The sequence below is a fragment of the Centrocercus urophasianus genome, unplaced genomic scaffold (genome assembly GCF_019232065.1).
Source record: "Centrocercus urophasianus isolate 14NV4802_14NV808 unplaced genomic scaffold, USGS_Curo_1.0 seq_33, whole genome shotgun sequence".
Classification (NCBI taxonomy): domain Eukaryota; kingdom Metazoa; phylum Chordata; class Aves; order Galliformes; family Phasianidae; genus Centrocercus; species Centrocercus urophasianus.
The window spans coordinates 9,151,090-9,174,231 of NW_024884900.1; the positions used below are offsets into that span (position 1 = coordinate 9,151,090).

The following is a 23,142-nucleotide window of genomic DNA, read 5'->3' on the forward strand; positions in this document are numbered from 1 at the left end:
GAGGCTCAGGGGCAACCTCACTGCTTCCTGCAGCTGTCTGAAAGGAGGATGGGGGTTGGCCTCTGCTCCCAGGTAACAGCGATGGGATGAGGGGTGATGGCATTAAGCTGCTCCAGGGGAGGTTCAGGTTGAGTATTAGGAAACATTCAGACTCAGTAATGCAGTGGCACAGCTGCCCAGAGAGTGGTGGGGTCACCAACCCTGGAGGTGTTCCCGAAATGTGGCACTGAGGGACGCGGGCAGTGGGCATGGTGGGATGGGTTGGGGTTGGACTGGATGACTGTAGAGGTCCTTTCCAATCTTAATGGTTGTGTGATCACTCACAGCACCCCGAGGCCGCTCCCCCAACCCATCCTCAGACCTCACACTGTGGCCACACACCCTGCTCCCATGGGCAGCCAGGGATGTACGTATCAGGAGATGCAGAACCTGCCCGGGGCTGGGGAGCTGCTCAGCACCACGGTGTCACCTGCACCAGCATGGAACAGGACACGTCCTGGCGATGGCAGAGGAACATGGCCTTGTGCAGGCAGAAGATATAGAGGTGAGATGAAGGTGACAGTGCAGGACTGGAGCCACGGGGGTGGTGACAGGAGGTGACCTGTCCCAGGAGCACTGTGCAGAATACACAGTGACACAAAGGGACAATAGGGCAGTGCCACGCAAACAGCACCATTGCTGCAGCACCAGCAGCACGGGATGTGCCAGTGAACACTGCAGAGACCCCGGGCACCCAGTGACCCTTGGGAAAGCTGCGTGTCACCTCCCCGGGGCTCCGGGTCACCCTCGGGGCACAGCCTCATGGCACTGAGTGTCACCTCTCCTCCTGAAAGCACTCTCTAACCAGGAGGCCCTTGGTGTCACCCCTCCCCCGGCACCCGATGACCTCCCCGGGTGCTTGCTGCCATCTCCGTGGTTTTTGCTCCAAGGTCATTCGCTGACCAGTCCCACCACTCGGTCCGTCCCTCCGACGCACTTCCCGGCTCCCCCCGCAGCCGCACTTGGTCGCGCCCTCTGCCTAACGGAGCGCGACAGCGGCCGGGCGACGACAGCCAATCAGAAGCTGGGGGGCGTGACCTCCACCTGCCGCTAACCAATGGGACGGTGGTAGGCGGGCCCGGGGCGGAGCGTTAAACCAATGGAGCGGCGCGGGGCGGGGCGAGGGGCGGGGCTGCGATGCAGCTGGCGGCGGGAGTGCGGGAGCGCGTCGCGGCGGTGCACGGCGGTGCGGAGCTGCCGGAGCTGTTGCGGCTGTACGACGGCTGGGCCGGGCGCTACGAGCAGGATGTGGCCTCGCTGGAGTACCGTGCGCCGTACCTGGCCGCCGCCTCGCTCGCCTTCGCCTTCCCCTCGCCGCCTGCCGAGGCGCGGGTGCTGGACGTGGCGTGCGGCACTGGGCTCGTAGCTCGGGAGGTACGGGACGGGGCGGGAGGGGCGGGACGGAGCGGGGGGAGCCGAGCGGTCATCCCACCCTCCCGTCCGTCCGTTCGTCCGTCCGTCCCGCAGCTGCACCGCCGCGGGTTCCGCCGCCTGCACGGCGTGGACGGCAGCGCCGGGATGCTGGAGCTGGCACGGGGCACCGGGCTTTACCGGCAGCTGCAGCGCTGCGAGCTGGGCCGGGAGCCGCTGCCCGCGCCCGCAGGTAACGGCCGGCACCGGGAGCGGTGACACCATGTACGCCCCGCTGGTGGCTGACGTGCCTGACCCGCAGAGCGCTACGACGCCGTGACGCTGGTGGGAGCTCTGGGCGAGGGGCAGGTGCCGAGCTCGGCGCTGCCGGAGCTGCTGCGCGTCACCAGGGCAGGTGAGGCGGCGTCCCCGCGCTGACCTCCGGCGACGGGACGAGGCCTCGGCCCCGCGTCCCGGCTAGGAGCGAGCCGGAGGTACCCCGGGGTGACGCGGCACCGCAGGCGGCTGTCACCCACCCGCCGTCGGCAGGGGGCTTCCTGTGCCTGACCACCCGCAGCAACCCGTCGAACCGGCGGTACCGGGCGGAGCTGGAGGCCGTGCTGCAGCAGCTGGAGCAGAAGGGCGCGTGGCAGCGTGTGCTGGTGCAAGAGGTGCCGCGCTGGGAAAGGGCCACCTCCGAGGAGGAGGAGAACGTCCGGGGCAGCGGTTACATCTCCGGCGTGATCTACATCTACCGCAAGTGCCCCGTCCCGCCCCCCGAGGAGGGCTGAGACACCCTGAAGGGGCCCGGCGCTGTGCCTGGTGCTGTGCCGCCCCGCGGGTGTCCCCCGTCCGATGGCCGTACCACCCCCTCCTGGCACCAGGCTCAAACACCAGGGCTCCTTCTCAGCACCCGGTTCTGGTCCGTGCTGTGACACCACCGCAGAGCCACCCCTGTGTCTTCGCGGTGCCCACCTCCCTCACGGCCACGGTCACCCCCTGGATCCTGCCCCATCACCCCTGTTCCAGACCCCAGCTCCGTGCCTGGGGGGGTTGTTCTGCGTCCTGCAGTGACCCCCACACCCTGCACACCGAGGTGACAGAGACTGACCACATCAGGAGCAGTGTGACAGCACGACGCCCGCCCAGAAAAGTTTCCAAGCACCGTCAACCTTTCATCCTGCCTGCTTAAGCCCTCATTTTCCTATGGCTTTGTAGCTAATGGGCTGGGTGGGAAATGAACCTGGAAGAGGCTTCAGGGTGGCTGTTCCCCACCCCGGAGCCGCCCGGCATCTCCTGCCCATCCTGTTCCCCGTGCCCCTCGCGTGGTGCCTCCACCCCTTCCTCCTCCACTGCTTCCTTGGGAAGTTTTTTACCCAAATCTCCCACTAGGATCTTTTTGTTTTCCTTCCCGCAGACCTGCTGCTGCTTGTCGCATTCCCATGGATGTAAGGAGCATTCATCCATGTGATTTCCTTCACATGGAAACTCACCCCATCGGAGCAGTGGCTCCGCACCCGCCTCGGTGCCACCACTGCAGGAGCTGAGCCCACAGCTTTGGGGCATCCAAGCACCCCAGGCTGATTGTGCTGAAAGCATTTTGTCTCCAGCACACGTCATCCCCCCTGGCTGGGCTCTGGTGTGCATTGTCTCCCCATGTCCTGGTGCTGTGGTGCCAGCCCCTGCCTCCCCTCGGTGATACAGGCACGGTCCCTTTGTCCCCAGCACTGCCCCTAAGCTGAGTGGCTGGGGGTTGTGGCTGTCCCTGTCCCGTGCTTGGCTAATGAATAAACCCTATGTGCACTGCATGATTGGGGTGTGTGTGGTTTCAGTGTGAAGGGCCATCCTGTGGGGTGGTGAGGTGGCACAGGGACATGGTGGGTGATGGCACAGCAAGCCCTTTTGCTGCCTATGGAGGTGTGAGAGACATAGGAAGTGTCAAAACACAGCTTCAAAATGAGCCCAGGCAGCCTTAGTGGCACCAAGACCTTTATAGAGCTGGGAGCAGCAGCAGCGCCCCAGGAGGGCAGCGGGATGAGGCCACATGCTGTCACCAGCCTGCGGGAAGGGCAAAGCACGGGGGGGGGAGGGGGGGGGGGACACACAGCTGGCGTGGGGACACTGGTGTGCGGGCAGGGGATGTGGGATGTGAGGGGGATAGAGACCGTGGTGCTGTGTCCAAGGGCTGGTGCCTGGCTGGGGCAGCTCACACGTAGTCCTTCATGGGGTAGCCCATGGGGCCGCAGCCCTTCACCGCACGGTATGACTTGGGGTAGTGGTCCCGCTCCACAGGTGGCCCTGAGCAGCACAGGATGCCCCCACCCAGCAGCTGCAGGGCACTGGAAGCCCACCCGATGTACAGGGCAGCCCCCAGCTCTCTCTTGAGGGCCTCGGGCACCATGGGGTTGTAGAAGTTGGTGACGATGCTGTTGGCAGACCAGGAGACGGGGATGAGCAGCACGATGCCGGCCAGCACGAAGATGGCCCCCGCCACGATGGAAACGCGGCCCTTGGAGCTCTTGTCCTCCATGCAGCGCGTGCAGTCGGCCCCCGAGATGGCGGTGAGGAGGCCGAGGAAGGCCACGATGATGGAGGTGACCACCAGCGCTCGGGCGGCTTGCAGGTCAGAGGTGAGGTCCAGCAGGGAGTCGTACGCCTTGCACTGCATCTGCCCTGTGCTCTCGTAAACGCAGTTCATCCACAGCCCTTCCCAGAAGACCTGGGCCACCACGATGTTGTAACCGATGAAGGCCGTCACCTTCCACATGGGCAGCGCGCAGGTGAGGATGGAGCCCAGCCAGCCCAGCACGGCCAGCACCAGCCCGCCCAGCTGCATCGACATCGTCGCCATCAGCACCTGTGGGGACAGGCACAGCCATCACATCACACATGTGGGCACCGAGCTGCTCACAGCAGCTGTGCTTCTGTGCGGAGGCATCCCACTGCCAACTGGATGGGAATGGCTGCAGGACGCGGCGGGATGTGTTGTGCATGGAGCATTGCTGCAGGGCACCATGGGGACATGGGGACACATTCTGCATGGAGTGTTGCTGCAGGGCTGCATGAGGACACGGGGAGACATCCTTCATGAGGCATTCTGCAGGGAACCATAGGGACATAGGGACAGGTCCTGAATTGAGCACTGCTGCAGAGCTGTATGGAGATATGTCCTCAATGGAGCATTGCTGCAGGGCTGCATGGGGGCCTGTCCTACACTGAGCTCCCAGGTCCAGAGGAGGCTGAGCTGCAGGAGCCCAAGCGAATCATGCTTTCACCCAAGGTGTCCCTTCAGCACAGGGCACTCCTCACGGCTGCCCCAGCCGGCACTCTGCCCTTGGTGGCCGCACTGCAGTAGTCTTTGGACCTGTCAGGTTTCCTGTCTGTGGGGCTGGGTATGGGCACGAGCCCAGGTCTGCCTGCAATACCAGCCGCAGGGCTCGGCACTTTCAGCAATACTGGCTCCTCATCCTTTGGAGAAGCAGCACCGGGAGCATGTTTGACAAACCAAGGCTGCTCCAGCCCTCCCAGGGTGCTATAGAGAAGGGGCCACCGCAGACACAGGGTGCTGCTCCGAGATGGGGAACTTCAGGGCACCAACCACAGCAACACACCATGACTGTAGGCTTATCTCAAGCTCGGCCCCATGCAGAGCAGACCCCACTGTTGTGACCCAGGACCCAGACTTGGCAACTGGGAGCAGCTGAGTTTTTATGGCCCTGGTGTGGCAGTGGGTATCAACTGTACCTGGCACGCCCTGCAGTTGTTCCAAGTTTCACCATGGTTTTCCTGCTCCCAGTTTCGGTTTCTATGGCCTCTCCTGCCCGGCTGTGCTCCTGCTCCATCCCTGCACCTCTCACCCATTGGCATTGCACTGTGATGGGCACCTGGCCGAGCCTGGGCACAGTGTTAGAGCTGATAACAACATCCTTCTCTCCCAGGAGAAGCAAGGGGCCAGGGCTGGGATGGTGGGCAGCCACCCCTGGTGCCACACAGCCATAAGGACATGGGCTGGGTGTCCTCACTGGGGACAGGCAGTGACCAAGTGGATCCCAGCACAGAGCTGGAGCATCGATCTCCTGTTGCAGATCATCTGCCACCATTTCCAACACATTTGGGCTGCCCACTTCCATCCCCATCCCAGCAAAGCACTGGAGCTGGGAGCCCTCAAAGTCCCCAGTGAGCACCACAGCCTAACCGTTCAGGTCCTGTGCCCCATGCTGGGTACTGTGTGCTGTCCCCAGTGCCCTGAGGTGCTCATGAAGGACGTTCCCAGGGCTGGCCACACACTGGATGTGCACTGGCACGGTTCCAAGGCCAGAAGGCAAATAGGCAAAACACTGCTGTCACCCACACCAGCCCCAAGGTGCTTCCAAGCAGCCCTGGGGCATCCCAACCCATCCCAACACCCCACGTCCTGCTGGCGCCCGCCTCTCCTTCCTGCTTGGTGCAGCCGGTCAGACAGGAGCAGCGTGGGGCGATGGCCCCAATGCCCGGGGCCCTGTGATAGCGTGGGGTGGCCTCAATACTGTAAAGGTATCTCGTTGCTGAGCCACCCCACTGTCACCTCCCCAGGTGGCCCGGGAGGGGAGCACAGCTGTGGTAGAGCCAGGGGTGAGGAGCAGGGGGTGGGAGGCTGGGGATGTCCCTCCCGATTTGGGATGTTTCATGCTGGTGTTCCCAGACACGGGGTCTGCAGCTCGGAACCCACAGGTCACCCCATCATGGAGGTCAGCAGATAAAGACAACGGAGCACGGCGGGTGCAGCACTGTCATTTAATGTGGGATGGCTGCAGCACGAGGTCAGGTGCTGCCACACCGGGGGTACCACGAGCCCCCAGCTGCTCCTGCCCCACGGATGGAAGAAGTGCAGTGCAGAGCCCGGTGCCGCCTCCCGGACCGGTTCTCCCAGCCCTGCCGCTGCCTTCCCACTCCCAGGATAATGATACCCGCACCCCGGCGAGCTGCCGAGAAAAATCCCAAGTGCGTACAGCTAGATGAGATCCCCGAAAGTAGGTCAAAGTAAGAACTGGGGGCACGGAGGGGGAAGAGCACCAAACGCCCCTCGAGACCGCGCTGCGTGTCACCGAGCCACCGCGTCCTCTGGCCACACGGGACAGATTCGACGGACATCACCCGGGGATTCTCCCCGTCCTCCGCAGTGGTGTTTGGACAAGTCGGAGCAGCACGGAGCCGCGTGTCACCGGTGGGGCAGCACCCGGCGCATTGAGCGTCCCGGCACGGCACAGCACAGTACCCCCCAGCCCCCACTGAGGAGATGCCGCGGGTGCCCCCGAGCTGTCGGGCGGGCAGCCAGGACGGCAGAGCGCCGTTCCCATCCCAGCAGGATTAAAGAACCAGCTCCAATCCCGGTGAACAAAGGCGGCTCTGTCTGCCCCCCTCGCTCCATCCCCTCCGCAGCGCCCCGGCCCCAGACCCGCTCCCCGCGGGCATCCCCGTCTGGCAGGGTGCGGCGGCCCTACACGTAGTTGCTGGCCGGCAGCGAGCGAGCCGCGCTGTACTTGGCGGAGTAGGGCTTCTCACCGCGCGGCGGGCAGGTGCAGCACAGCATGGCCCCCCCCAGCAACAGCAGCGCGGAGGCCGCCCAGCCCACGTAAAGCGACGAGCCCAGCTCCCTCTTCTGGGAGTCGGCCACCAGCGGGTCGTAGAAGTCCCGGACGATGGCGTTGGCAGACCAGCAGATGGGGATGAGGATGAGGACGCCGGAGACGATGAAGGTGACGCCGGAGAGGATCATCACCTTGGCTTTGGCCGTCTCGTCCTCCACGCAGGTGGTGCACTTGCCGCCGGCGATGGCGAGCAGCGTGCCCAGCACGGCCAGCACGATGGCCACCACCAGCAGCGCGCGGGCGGCCTGCAGGTCCTGCGGCAGGGCCAGCATGGAGTCGTACACCCGGCACTGCATCTGCCCCGTGCTCTGCACCACGCAGTTCATCCACAGCCCTTCCCAGATGATCTGAGCCACCACGATGTTGTTGCCCACGAAGGCGGTCTCGCGCCACATGGGCAGCGCGCAGCAGAGGACGGACGCCAGCCAGCCGATGACGGACAGGGCGATGCCCAGCACCTGCAGCCCCATGGAGGCCATCGCTCTCCGCCACGCAGTGCCGCCCGCCGGGACCATGCCGGGCATTATATGCCCTCGCCGAGGGAGGAGCTCCGCCGCCACCCGCCATCCCGCCGGCACAGGACGGAGGGGTAGAACCAGTTTCCCGGGATTCCTCCTCTCACATTTCTCCCCACGGCCATGACACCCAATCGCTGCTCCCACGGATGGCGCAGGGGGCCGGGATGAGGCCACCCAGGAGCAGGAGCATGGCCGCACGCTGCCCACAGGCAGGAGATGCCCGGGTTGACCCAGCTCGGGGTGCTGAAGGGCAACCGTGGCATCTGGGATGAGGATTTCTCCAGCATCGCTCCCGGCACCTCCTTCTCCATGGCCTGCATGGATGCCTCTGTGCTTCTGTGCCTTTTTCCTCCCCCTAGCTCCTGCCCTTGTCTCCGTGGGCCCGTGCCAGTCCCGTGCTGGGCTCCATGCCGGCAGGGCACAAGCACCTCTTGTTTGTTCCTTGGCATCGTGTGAGCGCTTCCCATCCCTCCATTTGGCCTCAGGCAGGAGGCACCTCCCCACCGAGCCCCACAAACCAGTCAGAGCTGCCACGCAACAGAGACGGCAGTGCTCGGAGTGGGCAGGGGCAGCCCCCAGCCCAGCAGCCCCTTGTACATGCACACCACCCTCACTAAGCCCCCAGGCATGTGCGTGGAGCAGCACAAAGCCAGACAGAGCACAAGGACAGACACTGCACCACTCCCCCCCTGCTTAATCCCCAGGGATGACAGCAGGGCCCGAGGTTATCTCAGTTTCCCAAACACGCAGGCGTGGATAGATAAGGTATCAGGGGAACCCTGTGGGGTCAGAGTGGCCAGCCCCCACCAGGCACTTCATCCTCAGACTTGCTGGCAAAGCATGACAGCGGCTTGCCGATGCAATTAATTGCTAATTAATTGCTAATTGTTTAGCACGATGGGCTCTGGAGCTGCCTCTGAGCACACCAGGTGTCTCTGGGCACAGAGGAGGCTCCTGCTGCAACACACAGCCCACATGCCCAGGGGTGGCTGCATCTCCATGGTCCATGCCGTGGTCCATGCCACAAGGATGCCACCTGCACCATGGCTGGGGACACCAGCATCCAGCCAGGCCAGGCAACGGGGACACTTGGGTCTTGCTGCAGCCCTCCTTGTTGGCTGTCTGGGGCAGCCACCATCTACCGAGGTGCACCGGGGCGCTCCCTCAATCCATCCAACCATCCACACCTCTGGAGTGCCCACATTGCTGGCATACCAGCGTGCCCACTGTGGAGCTGAAGTGCATTCAGGGCTCCCTGTAATCAGTGGGGCGGCAGCAGGGGGGGGGGGGGGGACCCCACCCCCTCCCCTGCCTGGGGCAGCTCCACGGACAGGCAGCGCCAGGGCCGGACCCTGCCTCAGGCTGGATGTGGCTTGGGCTCGCAGACGGCTGCGCCAACCACACCATCATTTGGGGTTGCAGTGGGTGTGTGCACACGTGTGTACGGTTCCATAGGAAAAGCCCAGCCCTGCGTAGGCTGCATCCCCGCAGGGCTCAGGGCCGTGCCTGGGTCTGGGGACAAATGGCAAGGTGGGAGCAGGACACGGCTATGTGCTGCATGGCAATGCCGGAGCTATAGGCGCCAGCATGGCCGTTTGACAGCTGATGACCATAATTAAAACCAGAATGTGACACGTCCTCAAGTGGTGCCTGACACCAAGAAGCAGCTCTCGTGCCCTTCCCATGACCCCCAGGCACCCCATGTCCCAGCACTGCCACGGATGTGGGGTTCAGCGAGGAACAGCACAGTGACAGCAGCATCGCACGGAGCTGAAAGATTCCACTCGCCTGCAGACAGCAGGAGCCCCTCCTCACCAAAACAGGGGGCTCACCCCACCCCGAGGCTCTCATCACAGTGGGATAGGGCCGTGCCACAGCCCCACAGCAAGGGACACAGAGCCAGAGACAAGGGCAGCCCCTGCTCACCACGATCCTCAGCACCACAGGGTCACAGAAAGAGCTGTGTCACACCTGACCTTGTGCCGTGCCGAGGACACCTGTGGGGACAGGGCTGGCAGATGTCCCCGTGTCAGACACGGACAGCATTTCCCCCTCTCCCTCAACCCCGCATTCTCTCTGAGCAAACAACCACGCTGCGTACCTCGAGGTCCCAATGGGGCGAGCAGAGGGAGCCGGGTTTGGAGCAGGGGCCGTGCTGGAGCCGGCGCAGCACTGAGCAGCCTCTCCCCGCGGCGCACACGGGGATTAGTTACCCACGCTCCTCAGAGACTCAATGTTCCCGAAAAGTTTGCGCCTGACATAAACCCCCCTGACCGGCTGAAATGTGCACACTAAGGTTGTTTTTCTCTACCTGAAAGCAAAGGTTTCCAGACTCAGCCAAGAGCCCGTGGAAAGCGCTGTGCAAAGGAACCGCTGCCAGGAGTTCACCAAGAAAACAAACCCCCTATCCACTTACTGAGCAAAAAGCAGCCCCAAATGGGCAAAAGTGCTGCTAAGCCAAAGGGGCGTGCGAGCTGCAGCCACGTCCCAGGAAGGTGACACTCGGACGCGTTGCAGGCGAAGTTCGGGGGTCGGCACCGCAGCAAAAGCCGCGCCGCTCCGAGCCCTTCGGGGTGGGGAAGCCCCGAGCACGCCGCAATGTGGGGCGCACCGCCATCCCCCCGAGAGGCCCCGCAGCGCAGTCCCCGCCCCGCCGCCAGACAGAGCTGCCATTGATGCCGGAGCCGCCTTACCTGCTCCTCGCCGCCGCCAAAGGGGCTTCAACAATGGACGTCTGTGTGCCCTGGCCGGGGCAGATCGACAGCCCCGCGCCTGAAATATAAGCAGGGAGCAGCGCTCGTCCCGCTGCCCTGGGGGGGATAGGCGCCGGCCCCGCCGCGACCGCAACCATGGGGGAACACCCCATGCCCCGCGCCCGCCGCACCGCGCACGTGAGCGGGACGCGGCCCCGCGGTGCCCGGGGCGGTTTCTGCTGGTGCTGCTGTGCCGTCACCCGCCCCGGGGCAGCCGGCCCTCCGAACAGCACGTGTGGATGGGGACCGGGATGGAGATGGGATGAGGATGGGAATAGGGATGGGATGGGGATGGGGTCACCCACAGTGGTTGTCGCTGTGCAGGTGCTCATGGAGAAGAGCCACCAGCACGGCAAAGCTCACACACCCCTTGGGTCTGACCTTCACGTCATGACCCATCCCCACGTCATCGTGTGGCCCCTCTGGTCCCCATCGCTGGGAGTGATGCTCCCCATCCCTTCTGAGCTGCAGTGGAACAGCTTCACCAAGGGGCAATGGGGACCCCCACAGGCCTGCCGCCCCCGTGCCTGTTTTGGGTAAACACCATCAGGCTGCGTTCCTCACCACAGGAATGCATCCCGAAGCGTGCTGCAGCCAGCACCCCGAAACCCCGGTGATTTGCCCCTTCCTCTGCTGTGAGTCAGGCAGCTGCTGCTGCCCCAGGCCGGCGGCACAGTGCAAACAGCCTGTACTTTGGGCAATTTGGGATGATGGGGTGAGGAGGCGGCGCGGCGCGTGGGGGCTGATTGCAGGGCAGCCGTCACCTCGCTCCCGTGCCCCTGCCCCACAGCACTACTTGGGACATCCCCCGCCCCAGGTCCTTCCCCTGACCCTCTGTGTGTGTGTGTGTGCACCTGTCTGTGTGTGCTTTCATTCCTCTTCTGTCTGTGCTGCCATATGTGTGAACCTGTGTCTGCTCTCAGGTGTACCGGTGAGTGCATCTGCTTGTGCACATTCCCCCATGGCTACCCTCCTATGTGTGTGCCAAGTGTGCATGCAGCCATGTGTCTGTGCATCTGCTGCGCCTGTCCGTCTGTCCGTGTGTACCTCCCCGTGTGTATGTGCACCTGTGCCTTTCTCTTTGTCTGACTGTGTCTCTGTGCACTCCTGTGTGCCTGTGAGCACCTGCGCGCGATGGTCTGCGCATGTGTGCACCTGTGCACCTGTGCCTTTCCCTGTCTGTCTGTCTGCTCAGCTGTGTCTGTGCATCCCAGCCAGCAGGGGGGGTGTATTTGGGTGTGTGTGCAGTGTCTGCTGTGCACCCAGTACCTGTGCACCCCGAAGTTTGCTCTGCCTCAGCTCCATCCTTGGGATGGTTGGGCTCACCCCCCAGCAGCACCTCACTTGGTGTGAGACCCTGGGGTTCTGCTTGCACAGGGACCCCACGGGACACCCATGTGCCCACCAACCCCATGGGGTGCCATGGGATGGCGGGATGCCACAGAGAGCCGGGGCTGGGAGTGGGGTGCTGCAGTGCAATGCGGTGCTGGGTGCACCCAGACCAAGAGTTGGACGTGCTGTGGGGCAGCAGGAGCTGATCCAGCAGAGTGGGGGTGTTGGGGTGCTGCAAGGCATGGTTGAGTGCGGCCTCCCTCCACTGGGGGGCTGAGCAGGGGGGTCTCCAGCCGTGCTCTAGTGTAGTTAATGAGTTGTAGGGGAGCCCTCAGCAGTGGCTGGGAACAGGCTGGAGCATGCCTGCAGGCAGCCATCCACCAAGAGCAGGGGGCAAATGCATTCCTGGGGTGGGGGCTGAAATACTTGCAGCACTCTGGCCGTGCAGAGCGGGGGGGGATGGCTGCACGCAGCAGCACCCTGCTCATTCAGGGGGCTCGTTGGGGGGGCGCTGCCCCCCGGGATGGGATCACTCGCAGGGTCAGCTCACACATGCCTTGTTTTTCCTTCTCCAGCTGCCACTGAGCCAGGCGGACAGGGTGACACTGCGGGAGCATTACGTGCTCCGTCTGCTTCCTTCAAGGACAAAATATTTGAGCACGATGAGTAAAAGACATTTATCACCTGGTCGGGGATTCCCGTAGACACACCCAGCACTGCATGTCCCACAGGAGGGAACGGGGCGGGAGGAGGGGGGGCGGGAAGAATGGGACAGGAGGAGAAGGGAGGGGACAGGAGGGGACCGGTGGGTGTGGGTGCGCTGGGGGCTGCGTGGGGCAGGGGGCTGCGCGGGGCCAGCAGCACAGAGCACGTTGTGGCGAGGTGAAGGGGCTGCACTTTGCACGGTGATGCAAAGGTGCCCGAGTGCTCCCTGCTCTCGCTGAGCCACGGTGAGATAAGGAGCAATCTGCATGCAGATAAAAATACCGACAAGGCCGTAATCTTAAATAAACTGCCTTTCTTTTGGACACCATGTTAAACGTGAGATCTGATAAAGCACTCCAGAAATACAACAGGCTGTGACCCACAGCATCCCTGCTGGAGAGGCCACGCTGCGAGGCTTTGGGCTCCCACCCAGCCGTGCCATTCTGCGCTGTGCCATGTTGCTCTGGTGGGGGGTTCAGCCCCCATCCCTGGCCACCTCCAGCACTACCAGTGTGAAGCCGAGGGGCTCTCAGCTCTCGCTGCTGCCTTTGGGGAAGGCTGGAGGGGGTCAGCGGTGGCCGTGGGCCGTGGTGCAGGTGGGCAGCAGGGCACACAGCAAGCTAAGAGCTGGGCAGCCCTCCATCTCTTCGGGTTGTGACGATAGCACCCATCCCACCCCACGCCCCGAAACCAGGCCTGTGCTGCAGTGGCCATCTCAGGTGGCTCTCCCCCTCCCTCCGCTACGCCATCTCCGCAAACAAAGGGGAGGGTGTGGGACACGGCGACGGAGCCAGTGGAGAGGAGCGTCCGGAGGAGAAACCCCACCCCGGGCGGGCGCTGAGCGAGTGCAGCCCGGCCCCGGCCCCGCCAGCCCTTATAAGCACAGGTGCACCCAGGTGTAAGCCGATCCCCACGGCTGCAGCAGCGAGCGGAGCACAGGGTGGTTTCGGTCAGCGGGTTCCTCTCTGCCATCGCCTGGGAGCCGGACACCATGTCTATGGGGCTGGAGATCGGGGGGTTGACCCTGTCGGTGCTGGGCTGGCTGTGCAGCATCATCTGCTGCGCGCTGCCCATGTGGAAGGTGACGGCCTTCATCGGCAACAACATCGTGACGGCGCAGATCATCTGGGAAGGGCTGTGGATGAACTGCGTGGTGCAGAGCACGGGGCAGATGCAGTGCAAGGTGTACGACTCCATGCTGGCCCTGCCTCAGGACCTGCAGGCCGCCCGCGCGCTGCTGGTGGTGGCCATCGTGCTGGCCGTGCTGGGCCTGATGGTGGCCATCGTGGGCGCCCAGTGCACGCGCTGCGTGGAGGACGAGACCACCAAGGCCAAGATCACCATCGTCTCCGGCGTCATCTTCCTGCTCTCCGGCATCATAACCCTCATCCCCGTCTCCTGGTCGGCCAACGCCATCATCCGGGATTTCTACAACCCGCTGGTGCTCGACGCTCAGAAGCGGGAGCTGGGCTCGTCACTTTATGTGGGCTGGGCGGCCTCCGCGCTGCAGCTCTTCGGGGGGGCCCTGCTCTGCTGCTCCTGCCCCCCAAAAGACGAGAGGTACACGACCAGCAAGGTGGCTTACTCCGCCCCGCGCTCTGCCGTTACCAGCTACGACAAGAGGAACTATGTGTGAGCCCCTGCATCCCCCCAGCCCAGCCCTACGGGGGGCTCGGCAGCTCCTGCACCCACTTCCAGCCCCACCGCCGGAACCGGCACCGTCGGGGACCCTCCGCCCCGCAGGCCGGGGAGAGAGCTCCCCCCCCGAGGGTGCCCGGCCCCGGTGGGAGCAGGCAGGGGAATGATGGGGGGGGCGATGGGATCGGTGCCGGGGTCAGGGCCGGGCAGTGCGAGCGGGAGCCGGGCGGGCGGCTGTGTCAATACCGACGGTTTCATGTAAACAGAGCCGGTTTCGGGTTGCCAGGAGAGCTGTGTGCAGCAGCGCCAGGAGGAAGCTCCGTGTCCCCCCGCCCTGCTCTGCCGGCCCCCCCCGCCGCCAGCCGGGCACCTTCTCTCCCTGTTACGCGTGGTCTGTACAAGTTACATTTGTCAATAAACGAGTCCTGTTTTGGTATCCATGTGTCCTTGGGCCCCTCGACAGGATGGGGGGGAACAGAAGGGTGAGAGCCATCTGGGGAGGGAATGGCTTAGGCCCCGCAGGAAGGCAGCGTGGGGCAGATTAGCATCGTGTGCAAGGACAACGCCAGCCCTGGAACCTCAATGGGAACGTGCTGCAGTGGAGAGGACCCCTCTGTCACCCCCACACGGGGCCATGAGCACAGAGCTGTCCCCATGCGAGGAGCAGAGCAGCACCGGGACTGACCCCAATCACACCGGATTGGGGATGGGCATCTCCACACCTTTCCCACCAGGCTCTGGCCCCTCTCGGCTCCTTCCCCGTCTGCCCCTCTCCCAGCCCCACGCGGGGGGCTGCGGGCCGCAGGATCCCAGCCGCTGCCCAGCTGACGTCCCACCGTCGGCACTCCCTGCCGCTCGGTACAAAGTCTGGCACTCTGGCGGCGAAGACCGGCTCTTTCCCCCCCCGTAAAAGCAGGGGTGAGGCCGCATTGCACAACGCCGCACCGCCCGTTCCCGGTCCGGCAGCACGGTGCAGCTCCGCCCGGCTTTGGACGGCCCCCGCTTTCCCCGCCAGGCTCCAGCGAGCACGGACAAAGCCGCAGGTGCATCGCCGCCTCCCCCTCTCCGGCCCCTGAGGCCGTCTCGCAGCCGCTGTCAGAAAATCGCAGCCGAGAGGCAGGGCTGAGCAGCTGCTTCGGCCGCTCCCCGCTCGACGGCCCCGCAGGCGGCTCACGCTGGCGGTCCGCCGGGGGAGGGGGCGGCTCAGGTTCCCCCCGGCCCTGCACACATGGCCGCCCCGATAAGGATCAGCCGGAGCGGAGCAGCCCTACTGGGGCCGGCCTGGGGCTCCCGGGGACGCGGGCCCTGCCCTGGCCCTGGGCCACACGCAGGCGGGTGGTGACCTTGCTGCCAGCGGAGCACAACGAGACCATTGAGGGCTGCCCTCCCCCCGCTCCTCTCGGTGTCGGTTCCCAGGCGGAGGTGGCGGCACACGGAGCGCAGTGCCCGCAGCACCGCGTGCCGGCCGGGGGCTGTGGGATGAGGACGTCGGGGTTCCTCAGAAGGAGCCGGGGGGCGCTGTCCCTGCGCCTGGCGGTGCTCTGGGTGCCCCGCAGTCGCTGCCCGCTCCCCGTGCCCGGTGCCGGGGTATGGGCGCACAGCCACGGCGCTGCAGCCTTCACGTGGCATCAGAGCCGGTCCGGGATTTGGGGTGAGCTCAAGCGCAGTGCGGTACTGTGCGGGGACGGGCGGTGGCAGCACGGCACACTAAGGCCCGCGCGCCGTTCCGTCCCAGATCTCCCGGCTTGCAGCCCGTGTCGCTGAGTCACGGTGCCGCCTGCAGTCCGCCCAAGAGCCTCCCGCCGCCAGGAGGCGCACGCGGCTACCAGCGGGGCGTGGTCGCTTCCCATTACGTCACGGCCGCGCGCCGCTCGCCCGCCCGCCGCCATCATGCTCCGTCGTCTGCCCCTGGGCTCGCCCCGCGGCCCCCGCCCGCCTCTCGCAGCCCGTTCCGCCATAACGTAAGGGCCCGTCCGCGCTAGGGGCGGGGCAGGAGGGGTGGTGGTCTCGCGAGGAGGGGCTGTGCTTTACCCGCCCCCCAACTTCGGCTCTAACCCCGCCCCCTTCCGTGGGCCCCCCGCCTCAGGGCCTGGGCTCTTCTCCGCCCCGTCGCGTAGCCCCGCCCCCAGCCCGCTCCTGCTGATCCGTGGCCCCGCCCCCTCGGCGTGGCCCCGCCCCTCGCTGCTCCCAGTCCCGCCCTCTCCCCGCAGGGCTGTACCGTTGGCCCACGCCGAGGTTGGAGTCCGAGGCACGCGCCCGCCCCTGGTGCTGCTCCACGGCATCTTCGGCAACCACGGCAACTTCCATTCGGTGGCCAAGACACTGGTGCGGCGTGTTGGCGGCCAGGTGAGGCCACGGGGGACAGCCGCAGAGCCCCAGCTTCACAGGCAGTCCCACAGGTCTGGGGGCCACGAGCAGTGCCCGGCCCCAGCTGATGCAGTACCCCCTGGCTGGGCAGGTGCTCACAGTGGACGCACGAAACCATGGCAGCAGCCCCCACAGCCCACTGATGACGTACGAGGCGATGAGTTTGGACGTGCAGCACCTCCTGACCCAGCTGGGCATCCACAAGTGCATCCTCGTGGGACACAGCATGGGTGGCAAGACGGCCATGGTGCTGGCCTTGCAGCGGGTGGGTGTTTGGGGGTCCTGGTGGTGGGATGGGGCTTGGTGAGTGTTGGAGGTGGTGCTGAGAAGGGCAGTGGTGATGCGGCCATGAGCCCACGGTGAGCGGCTGTCCCCAGCACTGCCCTGCTCAGAGCTGTGAGCTGGGCTGCAGGGCTCTGCTCTCAGCCCACCATGCTGGCACCAGTTGCACAGGAGCTCAGACGTCTCATGTACGGAGGTGCAGGGAAGTAAGACTTCAGGGAAAGGTTTGTGGAGCTATCTGCTGGGGCAGCAGGGAGCTAAAAGCCTTCAGAGAGCCTTGCTGGGAGCAGAGCACTGTGCCTGGCCTCACTGTTCAGAGCAAGGCTGGGAGATCTCAGCTCTCATTTGGTCTTCTCTGTCTGTGTCCCCAGCCAGACTTGGTGGAGCGCCTTATCTCCGTAGACATCAGTCCTACCTCAACCACGCTTATCTCCGAGTTCCCTGCTTACATCTCTGCCATGAAGTCAGTGAACATCCCGGCCGGTCTGTCCCGCTCTGCTGCCCGCCAGCTGGCTGACAGTCAGCTGAGTTCCGTGGTCCAGGTGGGAAATCCCTATCCTAGAAGGGGCTTCTGCCCCTAGCCTGTTCCTGGGACCCTGATTCCTGCCAGCTCAATGCTGATCTGGGCAGTTGGGTCACAGAGGCTGCAGGAGAACTGGGGAACATGGCATGCATGAGCTGTGAGATGGGTAGGACATCCCAAGGGTTCATTGCTCTCACTGAAGTGTGTGTGATCCACTGGCACATTCCCCTTTTGTGGCAGGACCCTCAGCTGAGACAGTTTCTTCTCACCAACCTGGTGGAGGTGGAGGGCCGCTACATCTGGAGAGTGAACCTGGATGCTATTTCCCATCACTTTGCAGATATCATGAGCTTCCCAGTCTTCCACAAGCCATATCCTGGCCCTGCATTGTTTTTGGGAGGATCCAAATCACCCTATATCAGGTGAGACTGAAGACAAGCTGTTCAAAGTCTGTGATCTGACTCCTTGCACTGTTCTGCAGATGTTAAGGCTGGGAGGGAAGGCCTTGGAGTGAGCTCTGTGCCTCCAGCAGGCAGTGACACCGATGTGCTGGAGAGTGAGGTGGAGCCTGAGGGCAGCCTCAGGCTTTCCTAGCAGTGACAAAGAGGATGTGGTCAGACCTGAGACTCCGCTTGCAGCAGGTGGAGGAAAGCATCTGGGTGGACCTCTGACCACACTTCTGATGCTGTCTTCCCTTGTCCTGCAGCTCCAAAGACTACCCAGAGATCCAGCGCCTCTTCCCCAAAGCAGATGTCCAGTTCATCGAAGGCGCAGGCCACATAGTCCATCAGGACAAGTTTGAAGAGTTCATCGCTGCTGTCCTCAGTTTCTTGCCATCGCCATAGTCCTGGCCACCGGTGTTCCTGCAAGCACCACGTGGGACCCAGGGAGCTCTGGGCAGAGCAAGGAAAGGATCAGCCCAGAGCAGCCGCCACCTTTGTGGTCTGAGGACATTTCCCATCCTGCTCGCAGAGGCCCAGCCCTCCTGCCACCTCCCAGAGACACAGGGTGGCACTGGCCAAGGACGTGGCCTGCATGCACCCAAGTGCTTTGGACGCAAGGAGGGGACAGGAGAGCCCTCTCTTTTTCCTACCACCTTTTCACCTGGTGGTGGAGCTGACAGTGGTTTGCAGCACTTGCAATAAACCTGCATCTGTGCCAAGGCAGAGAATGGTTTGGATGTGGCTGTGGACAAGGGGAGCACTGGTAGGCTTACTGGAGGGGATGGTGGTGGGAGGTGTCAGCTGAGCTGTTAGATGCAGATTTAAGGATCTTTCATGGCTTCCAGAGGAAATCACTTCCCTCCACCACCTCCGAGGCAGCAGGAGGAAGCTGCCTCCTGAGAAAGGCCACGCCATGGGCTGCAGAAGGGAGCTGTGAGGAAGGAGCCATGAGAGCACACCCACCCTCCTCTGCTTTGTCTTGGGACCTGCATATGGAAGGGCTTTGCATTCACTTTCTCTCCATGTTCGACCCAAGGAGATGGGAACCTGGAGAGCACATGGACAGAAACTGGAGATAGGCAGGGACACCAGGGCATGAGGCAGCACTGCTGCAAGGACAAAGTGTAGCTCTCACACAGCTCTGGGTGAGGAGGGATGGAAGAGGCAGAAAACAGTGCAGGCTGTCCCACCAGCACAGGGAGCAGATGCACACCAAACAGAAGTGGATTCTCTAGGGATTTTCCTAAGCCCAGCCACCCCCCACACTGGCTGCCCCCTCCTCCCTCAATTCTGGTTCATGACCTCCTGTCTGTTCACAGCTGTACCCAAGCAGCTGCTGCTGGCCACCAACCATCACCACAGGCTGGAGGCAGAGGAGAGGTGCTGTTATGTGTTCTAATCCTTTTATTAGTCAACAAGTTGAGTCAGAAACAGGGCAGAAGTGGCTCTCAGAGTGACAGATGGTATCTGCCACCAATGGGAAGATGCTTGCTTCACAGCCTTTGCTGGGGTGGTAAAGAGAGATGTGGTCCAGGTGTGCGTGTAGTGTTCTATTGCTGAGTGTCTTTGCTGCTCCCTGGCAAGAATTTGGTCAGTTTGAGGTTGTTCAGATGCCTCAAAAGGGAGGAAGAAGAGAAGACTGAAGACTGTTTTGTTCTGGCTCTGTAGCTGCCTAGCAGAGGGAGCAAAAGAAGCCGGTTTAGAGATTTGCTGTTTCTGCAGAGCTGGTTTTGGCCTCTATTTTTTTCATTTCCTTTTCTGAAGTACATCTCTGCAGCACCACTGCATTCCCTGAGCTTGAGCTTTCTGCTTTGTTACTCCCAAATTCAAACACTTTCTCTGTCCATGTCTTTTTTTTTTTTTTTTAACCCATGGAGAACATTAGAACAAAAAAAGCTCCTGAGACACAGGCTGCTGCAATGACTTCCTCAAGCACCCATCTTCTAGAGCCAGCAGGAGATGGGGAGTCAGGCCCTGTATGCAGCACATAAGTCCTTGGGACATAAAGCCCGAGCTGTGTGCTCTGGAGCCAAGGTGTGATGGGGAATTGCTCCTGCCCACTGACAAAGTACCAGGTGTGGAGCACAAAGAAGAGGCTGTTGCAGAAGGGTGAAGTGGAAAAACTCACCTTGGGCAGGAGATCAGAGGCCTGGGAAGAGATAGAACTTCTTGAGCATTGTAGTCCTCTCTTGTGTTGGCAACTGCCGAGGAAAGTTTTCAAAGGAACGTTGGACCTGGAGTGAGACAGAGAGAAAGAGAGCACAGGAAAATGAAAGCAATTCTCCTTCCAGCATGGCTGCAGTGCAGGGCATCAGGAGGCATCCCCAGGAAGGTGAGTTGGTGCAAAAGAAGCCATGGGCTGCACCAACCCAGCAGGCTGTCACAAGCCTGCCCCACGGCAGGACACCGACCCCCACAGAGAACCAAACCCGAGCACCTGGACCCTTTTAGGAAACAGCCTGCTCCCCAAGTTTGCAGAATAAAGCCAGAGCCGTGAGTAGGCCCCTGTTCCTGCAGCAGCATCCCTGCCTGTTGGCATGACTGTATTTGCATTTAACTACAAAGCCTCACCTTTCTGAACATCTCCTGCAAGTCACTGTTAAAGGCATGGCTTCGAAACTGCTCCACCAGTCTCTGGATAAAAAGAGAACCTTTTTTGGGGCATCTCCAGGAGACAGTATCTGAGGAGACAGAAGATGCTAAGTGTCATTTCACTGGTGTTTCCCATGGCAGCAGCAATCAACACAGCGTGCTAGAGCAGGAGACTGGGACACCTTCTGAGATCTTTGTAGATGGCCCACCTGACCAACAGGACGAAGAATGGGAAAAGGACAGAGCTTTCCTGGAATGCTGGGTGTGATGTTTTCTCTGGTCTCCTTGCTCCCAGCCACGCTCCCAGTGCATGCATGTCTGCACGGCCTGGACCCATCTGTGACCTAGCCAAACTTTCCACAGGAGAAGACAACTTTCCCAGCTAGCCACTACAGTGAGATAAATGGGCTGGAGAAGATGCACAGGCTGGAGCGAAGGCACAGAACTCTAGCCATGGTAGCACTCACCCAGAAAGGGATCTGGGCTTGGAGTGGCTGTGTATTCTGACACTGGGAGGATGCTGCACTGTGCAGAGGCTGCTGGAGCAATGCCTGAGCAATGTATGCCAGGCCACCAGATGGAGGGACCTTGTCAACCCACCCTGAGAAGGAGGTGTGGGAGAGACTGATGGGGTGGGGAATGGGAGTCCTGCCCCCCTTGCCTTCCTTCAGACAGGAGAACTCTCTCTGTGGAATTGCTTACCAGGTGTGGAGGAATATAAAGTGGCAAAATCACTCTCCAGGTGAGTTTCTCTGATTTTACGACCTTGCAGCTGTACAGACCTAAAGCCGTCCGAGGTGAAAGTGGGCATCTCAGGGTCGATGGAGTCACATACCATCACAGATCCTATGTTGTCTAGGAAGGCAGGGCCAGCCGTCAGTGATGGGGTACCCCAAACCCAGCCTCCAGTGCTCCAGGTGAGCCTGACTGGCTTGCTCACCTGGCAGGCACCCTGCAGCAGGGACTCACCTCCGCGGCAGCACTGGATAATAACCACTTTGGGTTTGCCCACCAGCGCCTTGCAGTGCTTGTTGTTGAAATTCTCGTAGATGGTGCTGAAGGAGAGGATGTCTGTGGTCCCATTACTCTTGGTCCCGCAGATCCCAGTGCTGACTCCATGTGACATGAACACCAGGAAGGTGCTGTCAGAGGTCCAATGATCTTTGTGATCTGCAAAATTCTTCATGACTGTGATCATCTCCTGCAAAACACCATGAAAAAGGGGCATCAGCCACCTGCAACCAGCTGTGTGGAGATGCAGCTGTGAGCAGGAGCCAGTGCCACTGGGGACAGAATTGTTCCTGTGGTTCCTGAGAGCCCTCACAGCCATGTCTGCCCTGAGCCCCCCACCTCCATTGCACACAAAGGTCTCTGCAACTTCCTTTACCTGGGAAGTTACTTCTTCATGGCACTCTACATTGTAGCCCAGCCCTTCTAGCAGCTTTGTCATCTCCTTCACGTCCACTTCAGCCCCGTCCCGCTTGCTCAAGTGCTCAAAATTGGTGTTGCAGATGAGCAAGGCCCTACGGGTTCGTTTTTCCCGTGGCAGGAATATGTCATAGATCTGTGATGAGAGAACAAGGTGATGCACATTTGTGAGTGGGTGCAGGAGGCTTCTCTAGGGAGGCAACTATAGCAGCAAAGGCCTACGTATGCAGCACCCACATCTCCCCGGCCCTGGGGCATCTTCCCAAAGCTCCTGCGCTGCTCACTGACTGCAGAGGACCCTTGGCAGCCTTTGCCCCCTCTGACAGAGAGGCTGCTCCATGCTCCAGCCCTTCTCTCATCTCCTTCACCCACAGCACCTGATCTCCCTCTGCCTCCTTGAAGCGCTGGTACTCGCTCAGGGTCCACTGCAGGTTCTGGCTGCTAATGGGGGGGCCGGAGGAGCCCGCAGTGCTGGGGGCAGCCGGCGGTGCACCAGGAGGCTCTGCAAGCACAAAGGCCGTGGTTACACTGGAAAGGGTAAGAAGGGGCTGTCACAGTGCAGGGGGCAAGCAGAACCCGTCTCTGCCCCATAGTGGATTCCTACAGGGAGCAGCCACCTGAGAGCCCTGCTGTCACCACGTGGTGAGGGGTACCGACTGCCACAGCACAGTGACAATGGGATTTCCTGACTGCCCCATGGTTTGGGCTTGGGCCAGCAGGCAGGGCCCCCTCCAGCATGCCACAGGAAGCACTGGAAGCACAAGCACGGCCAGGGTGGGTCGTGGCTCTGCCTCTCACCTGCACCAGCACTCAGTCCCAGCTGCTCCGCCAAGTTGCTATCGTGCTTCCTGAGGCTGTCGATGAAGATGGCACTGGCCCTAGGGCCCTTCAGGCGTACAATGTCTATGAGGCTCCGGGCCTTGTCGGTTGTCACTGGGTTGGCCTCCTGCACCTCATCCACTTCTGCCTGGTTCAGCACCCTGTGGGCCAGCAGCTCATCCAGGAGATTGGAGATCACAGCCTTCCTCACGCGGCTCACAAAGTCGGCACGCGCTCTCAGCAGCTCCTGGTCTGTAGGGCAGCCCTGTCAGCACCCAGAGCCGCCCCACGTAGCTCCAGCCCTCCCACCACCCGTTCCTGCTGTTCCCTTTCCCACTTCCTCCCTTGGTGCTCCCCGCTCTCCCACACCAACCCCAGTGTGCTTCCCATGCCACCACCCCCCTCCCCTATTGCCACAGAAAGTGCTGCAGGACACGGATCCCTTGCCCAGGACACGTGGCCCTTGCCATGTGCTGTGGTGTGCGAGGCTCAGCAGGACCAGCACGATCCAAGCAGCCCCCAGCCCACCCCCAGTGCCCCCTTGGGCAACCATTGGCTGCACTCACCTGCCATCGACCCTCAGCCCCCAGCCCACCGAACGGCTCAGCGGCCGCTTCTTGGGGGAACAGAAAATGAAAGTAAATTTAAGCATTGCTTCCTGTTTCCGCCTTTGGCCTTTGTCACTGCCTGCCAGAGCCCAGCACAGCACAGTGAGCCCACAGAGCT

The 23,142-nt window shown here is 62.3% G+C and overlaps 6 protein-coding genes across 7 annotated transcripts; 3 read left to right on the forward strand and 3 right to left on the reverse strand.

The window, feature by feature from the left end:
* Positions 1–1,176: 1,176 nt before the first annotated feature.
* METTL27 (methyltransferase like 27) lies at positions 1,177–3,197 on the forward strand. The gene is made up of 4 exons (XM_042830155.1): positions 1,177–1,413; positions 1,507–1,642; positions 1,712–1,804; positions 1,939–3,197. The coding sequence occupies exons 1-4, from the start codon at positions 1,177–1,179 to the stop codon at positions 2,178–2,180; spliced, it is 708 nt and encodes a 235-aa protein (XP_042686089.1). The 3' UTR covers positions 2,181–3,197.
* A 398-nt stretch (positions 3,198–3,595) lies between these two features.
* On the reverse strand, positions 3,596–4,240 carry LOC122166416 (claudin-4-like). The gene has a single exon (XM_042830178.1). It carries the CDS (start codon positions 4,238–4,240, stop codon positions 3,596–3,598), a length of 645 nt encoding a protein of 214 aa, XP_042686112.1.
* A 2,625-nt stretch (positions 4,241–6,865) lies between these two features.
* LOC122166566 (claudin-4-like) lies at positions 6,866–7,854 on the reverse strand. Its single transcript, XM_042830413.1, is given in 2 exon segments — positions 6,866–7,626; positions 7,629–7,854. Coding segments are annotated over 2 exon segments (987 nt in total).
* Positions 7,855–13,207: 5,353 nt separating this feature from the next.
* LOC122166370 (claudin-3-like) lies at positions 13,208–14,398 on the forward strand. Its single transcript, XM_042830101.1, has one exon. The coding sequence runs from the start codon at positions 13,316–13,318 to the stop codon at positions 13,958–13,960; it is 645 nt and encodes a 214-aa protein (XP_042686035.1). The 5' UTR covers positions 13,208–13,315; the 3' UTR covers positions 13,961–14,398.
* Positions 14,399–15,848: 1,450 nt separating this feature from the next.
* Positions 15,849–18,302, forward strand: ABHD11 (abhydrolase domain containing 11). Of its 2 annotated transcripts, XM_042830305.1 has the most exons (6): positions 15,849–15,923; positions 16,173–16,308; positions 16,421–16,594; positions 16,983–17,153; positions 17,375–17,556; positions 17,841–18,302. In XM_042830305.1, the coding sequence occupies exons 1-6, from the start codon at positions 15,853–15,855 to the stop codon at positions 17,977–17,979; spliced, it is 873 nt and encodes a 290-aa protein (XP_042686239.1). In that variant the 5' UTR covers positions 15,849–15,852; the 3' UTR covers positions 17,980–18,302. The 2 variants fall into 2 exon arrangements, with proteins under 2 accessions (XP_042686239.1, XP_042686240.1); XM_042830306.1 differs by lacking the exon at positions 16,421–16,594.
* A 664-nt stretch (positions 18,303–18,966) lies between these two features.
* Positions 18,967–23,077, reverse strand: LOC122166494 (caspase-1-like). The gene is made up of 9 exons (XM_042830303.1): positions 22,983–23,077; positions 22,396–22,668; positions 21,975–22,099; positions 21,557–21,733; positions 21,139–21,370; positions 20,872–21,024; positions 20,149–20,258; positions 19,706–19,811; positions 18,967–19,249 (listed from the first exon to the last, which is right to left on the reverse strand). The coding sequence occupies exons 1-8, from the start codon at positions 22,987–22,989 to the stop codon at positions 19,719–19,721; spliced, it is 1,170 nt and encodes a 389-aa protein (XP_042686237.1). The 5' UTR covers positions 22,990–23,077; the 3' UTR covers positions 18,967–19,249; positions 19,706–19,718.
* Between the last annotated feature and the right edge of the window lie 65 nt (positions 23,078–23,142).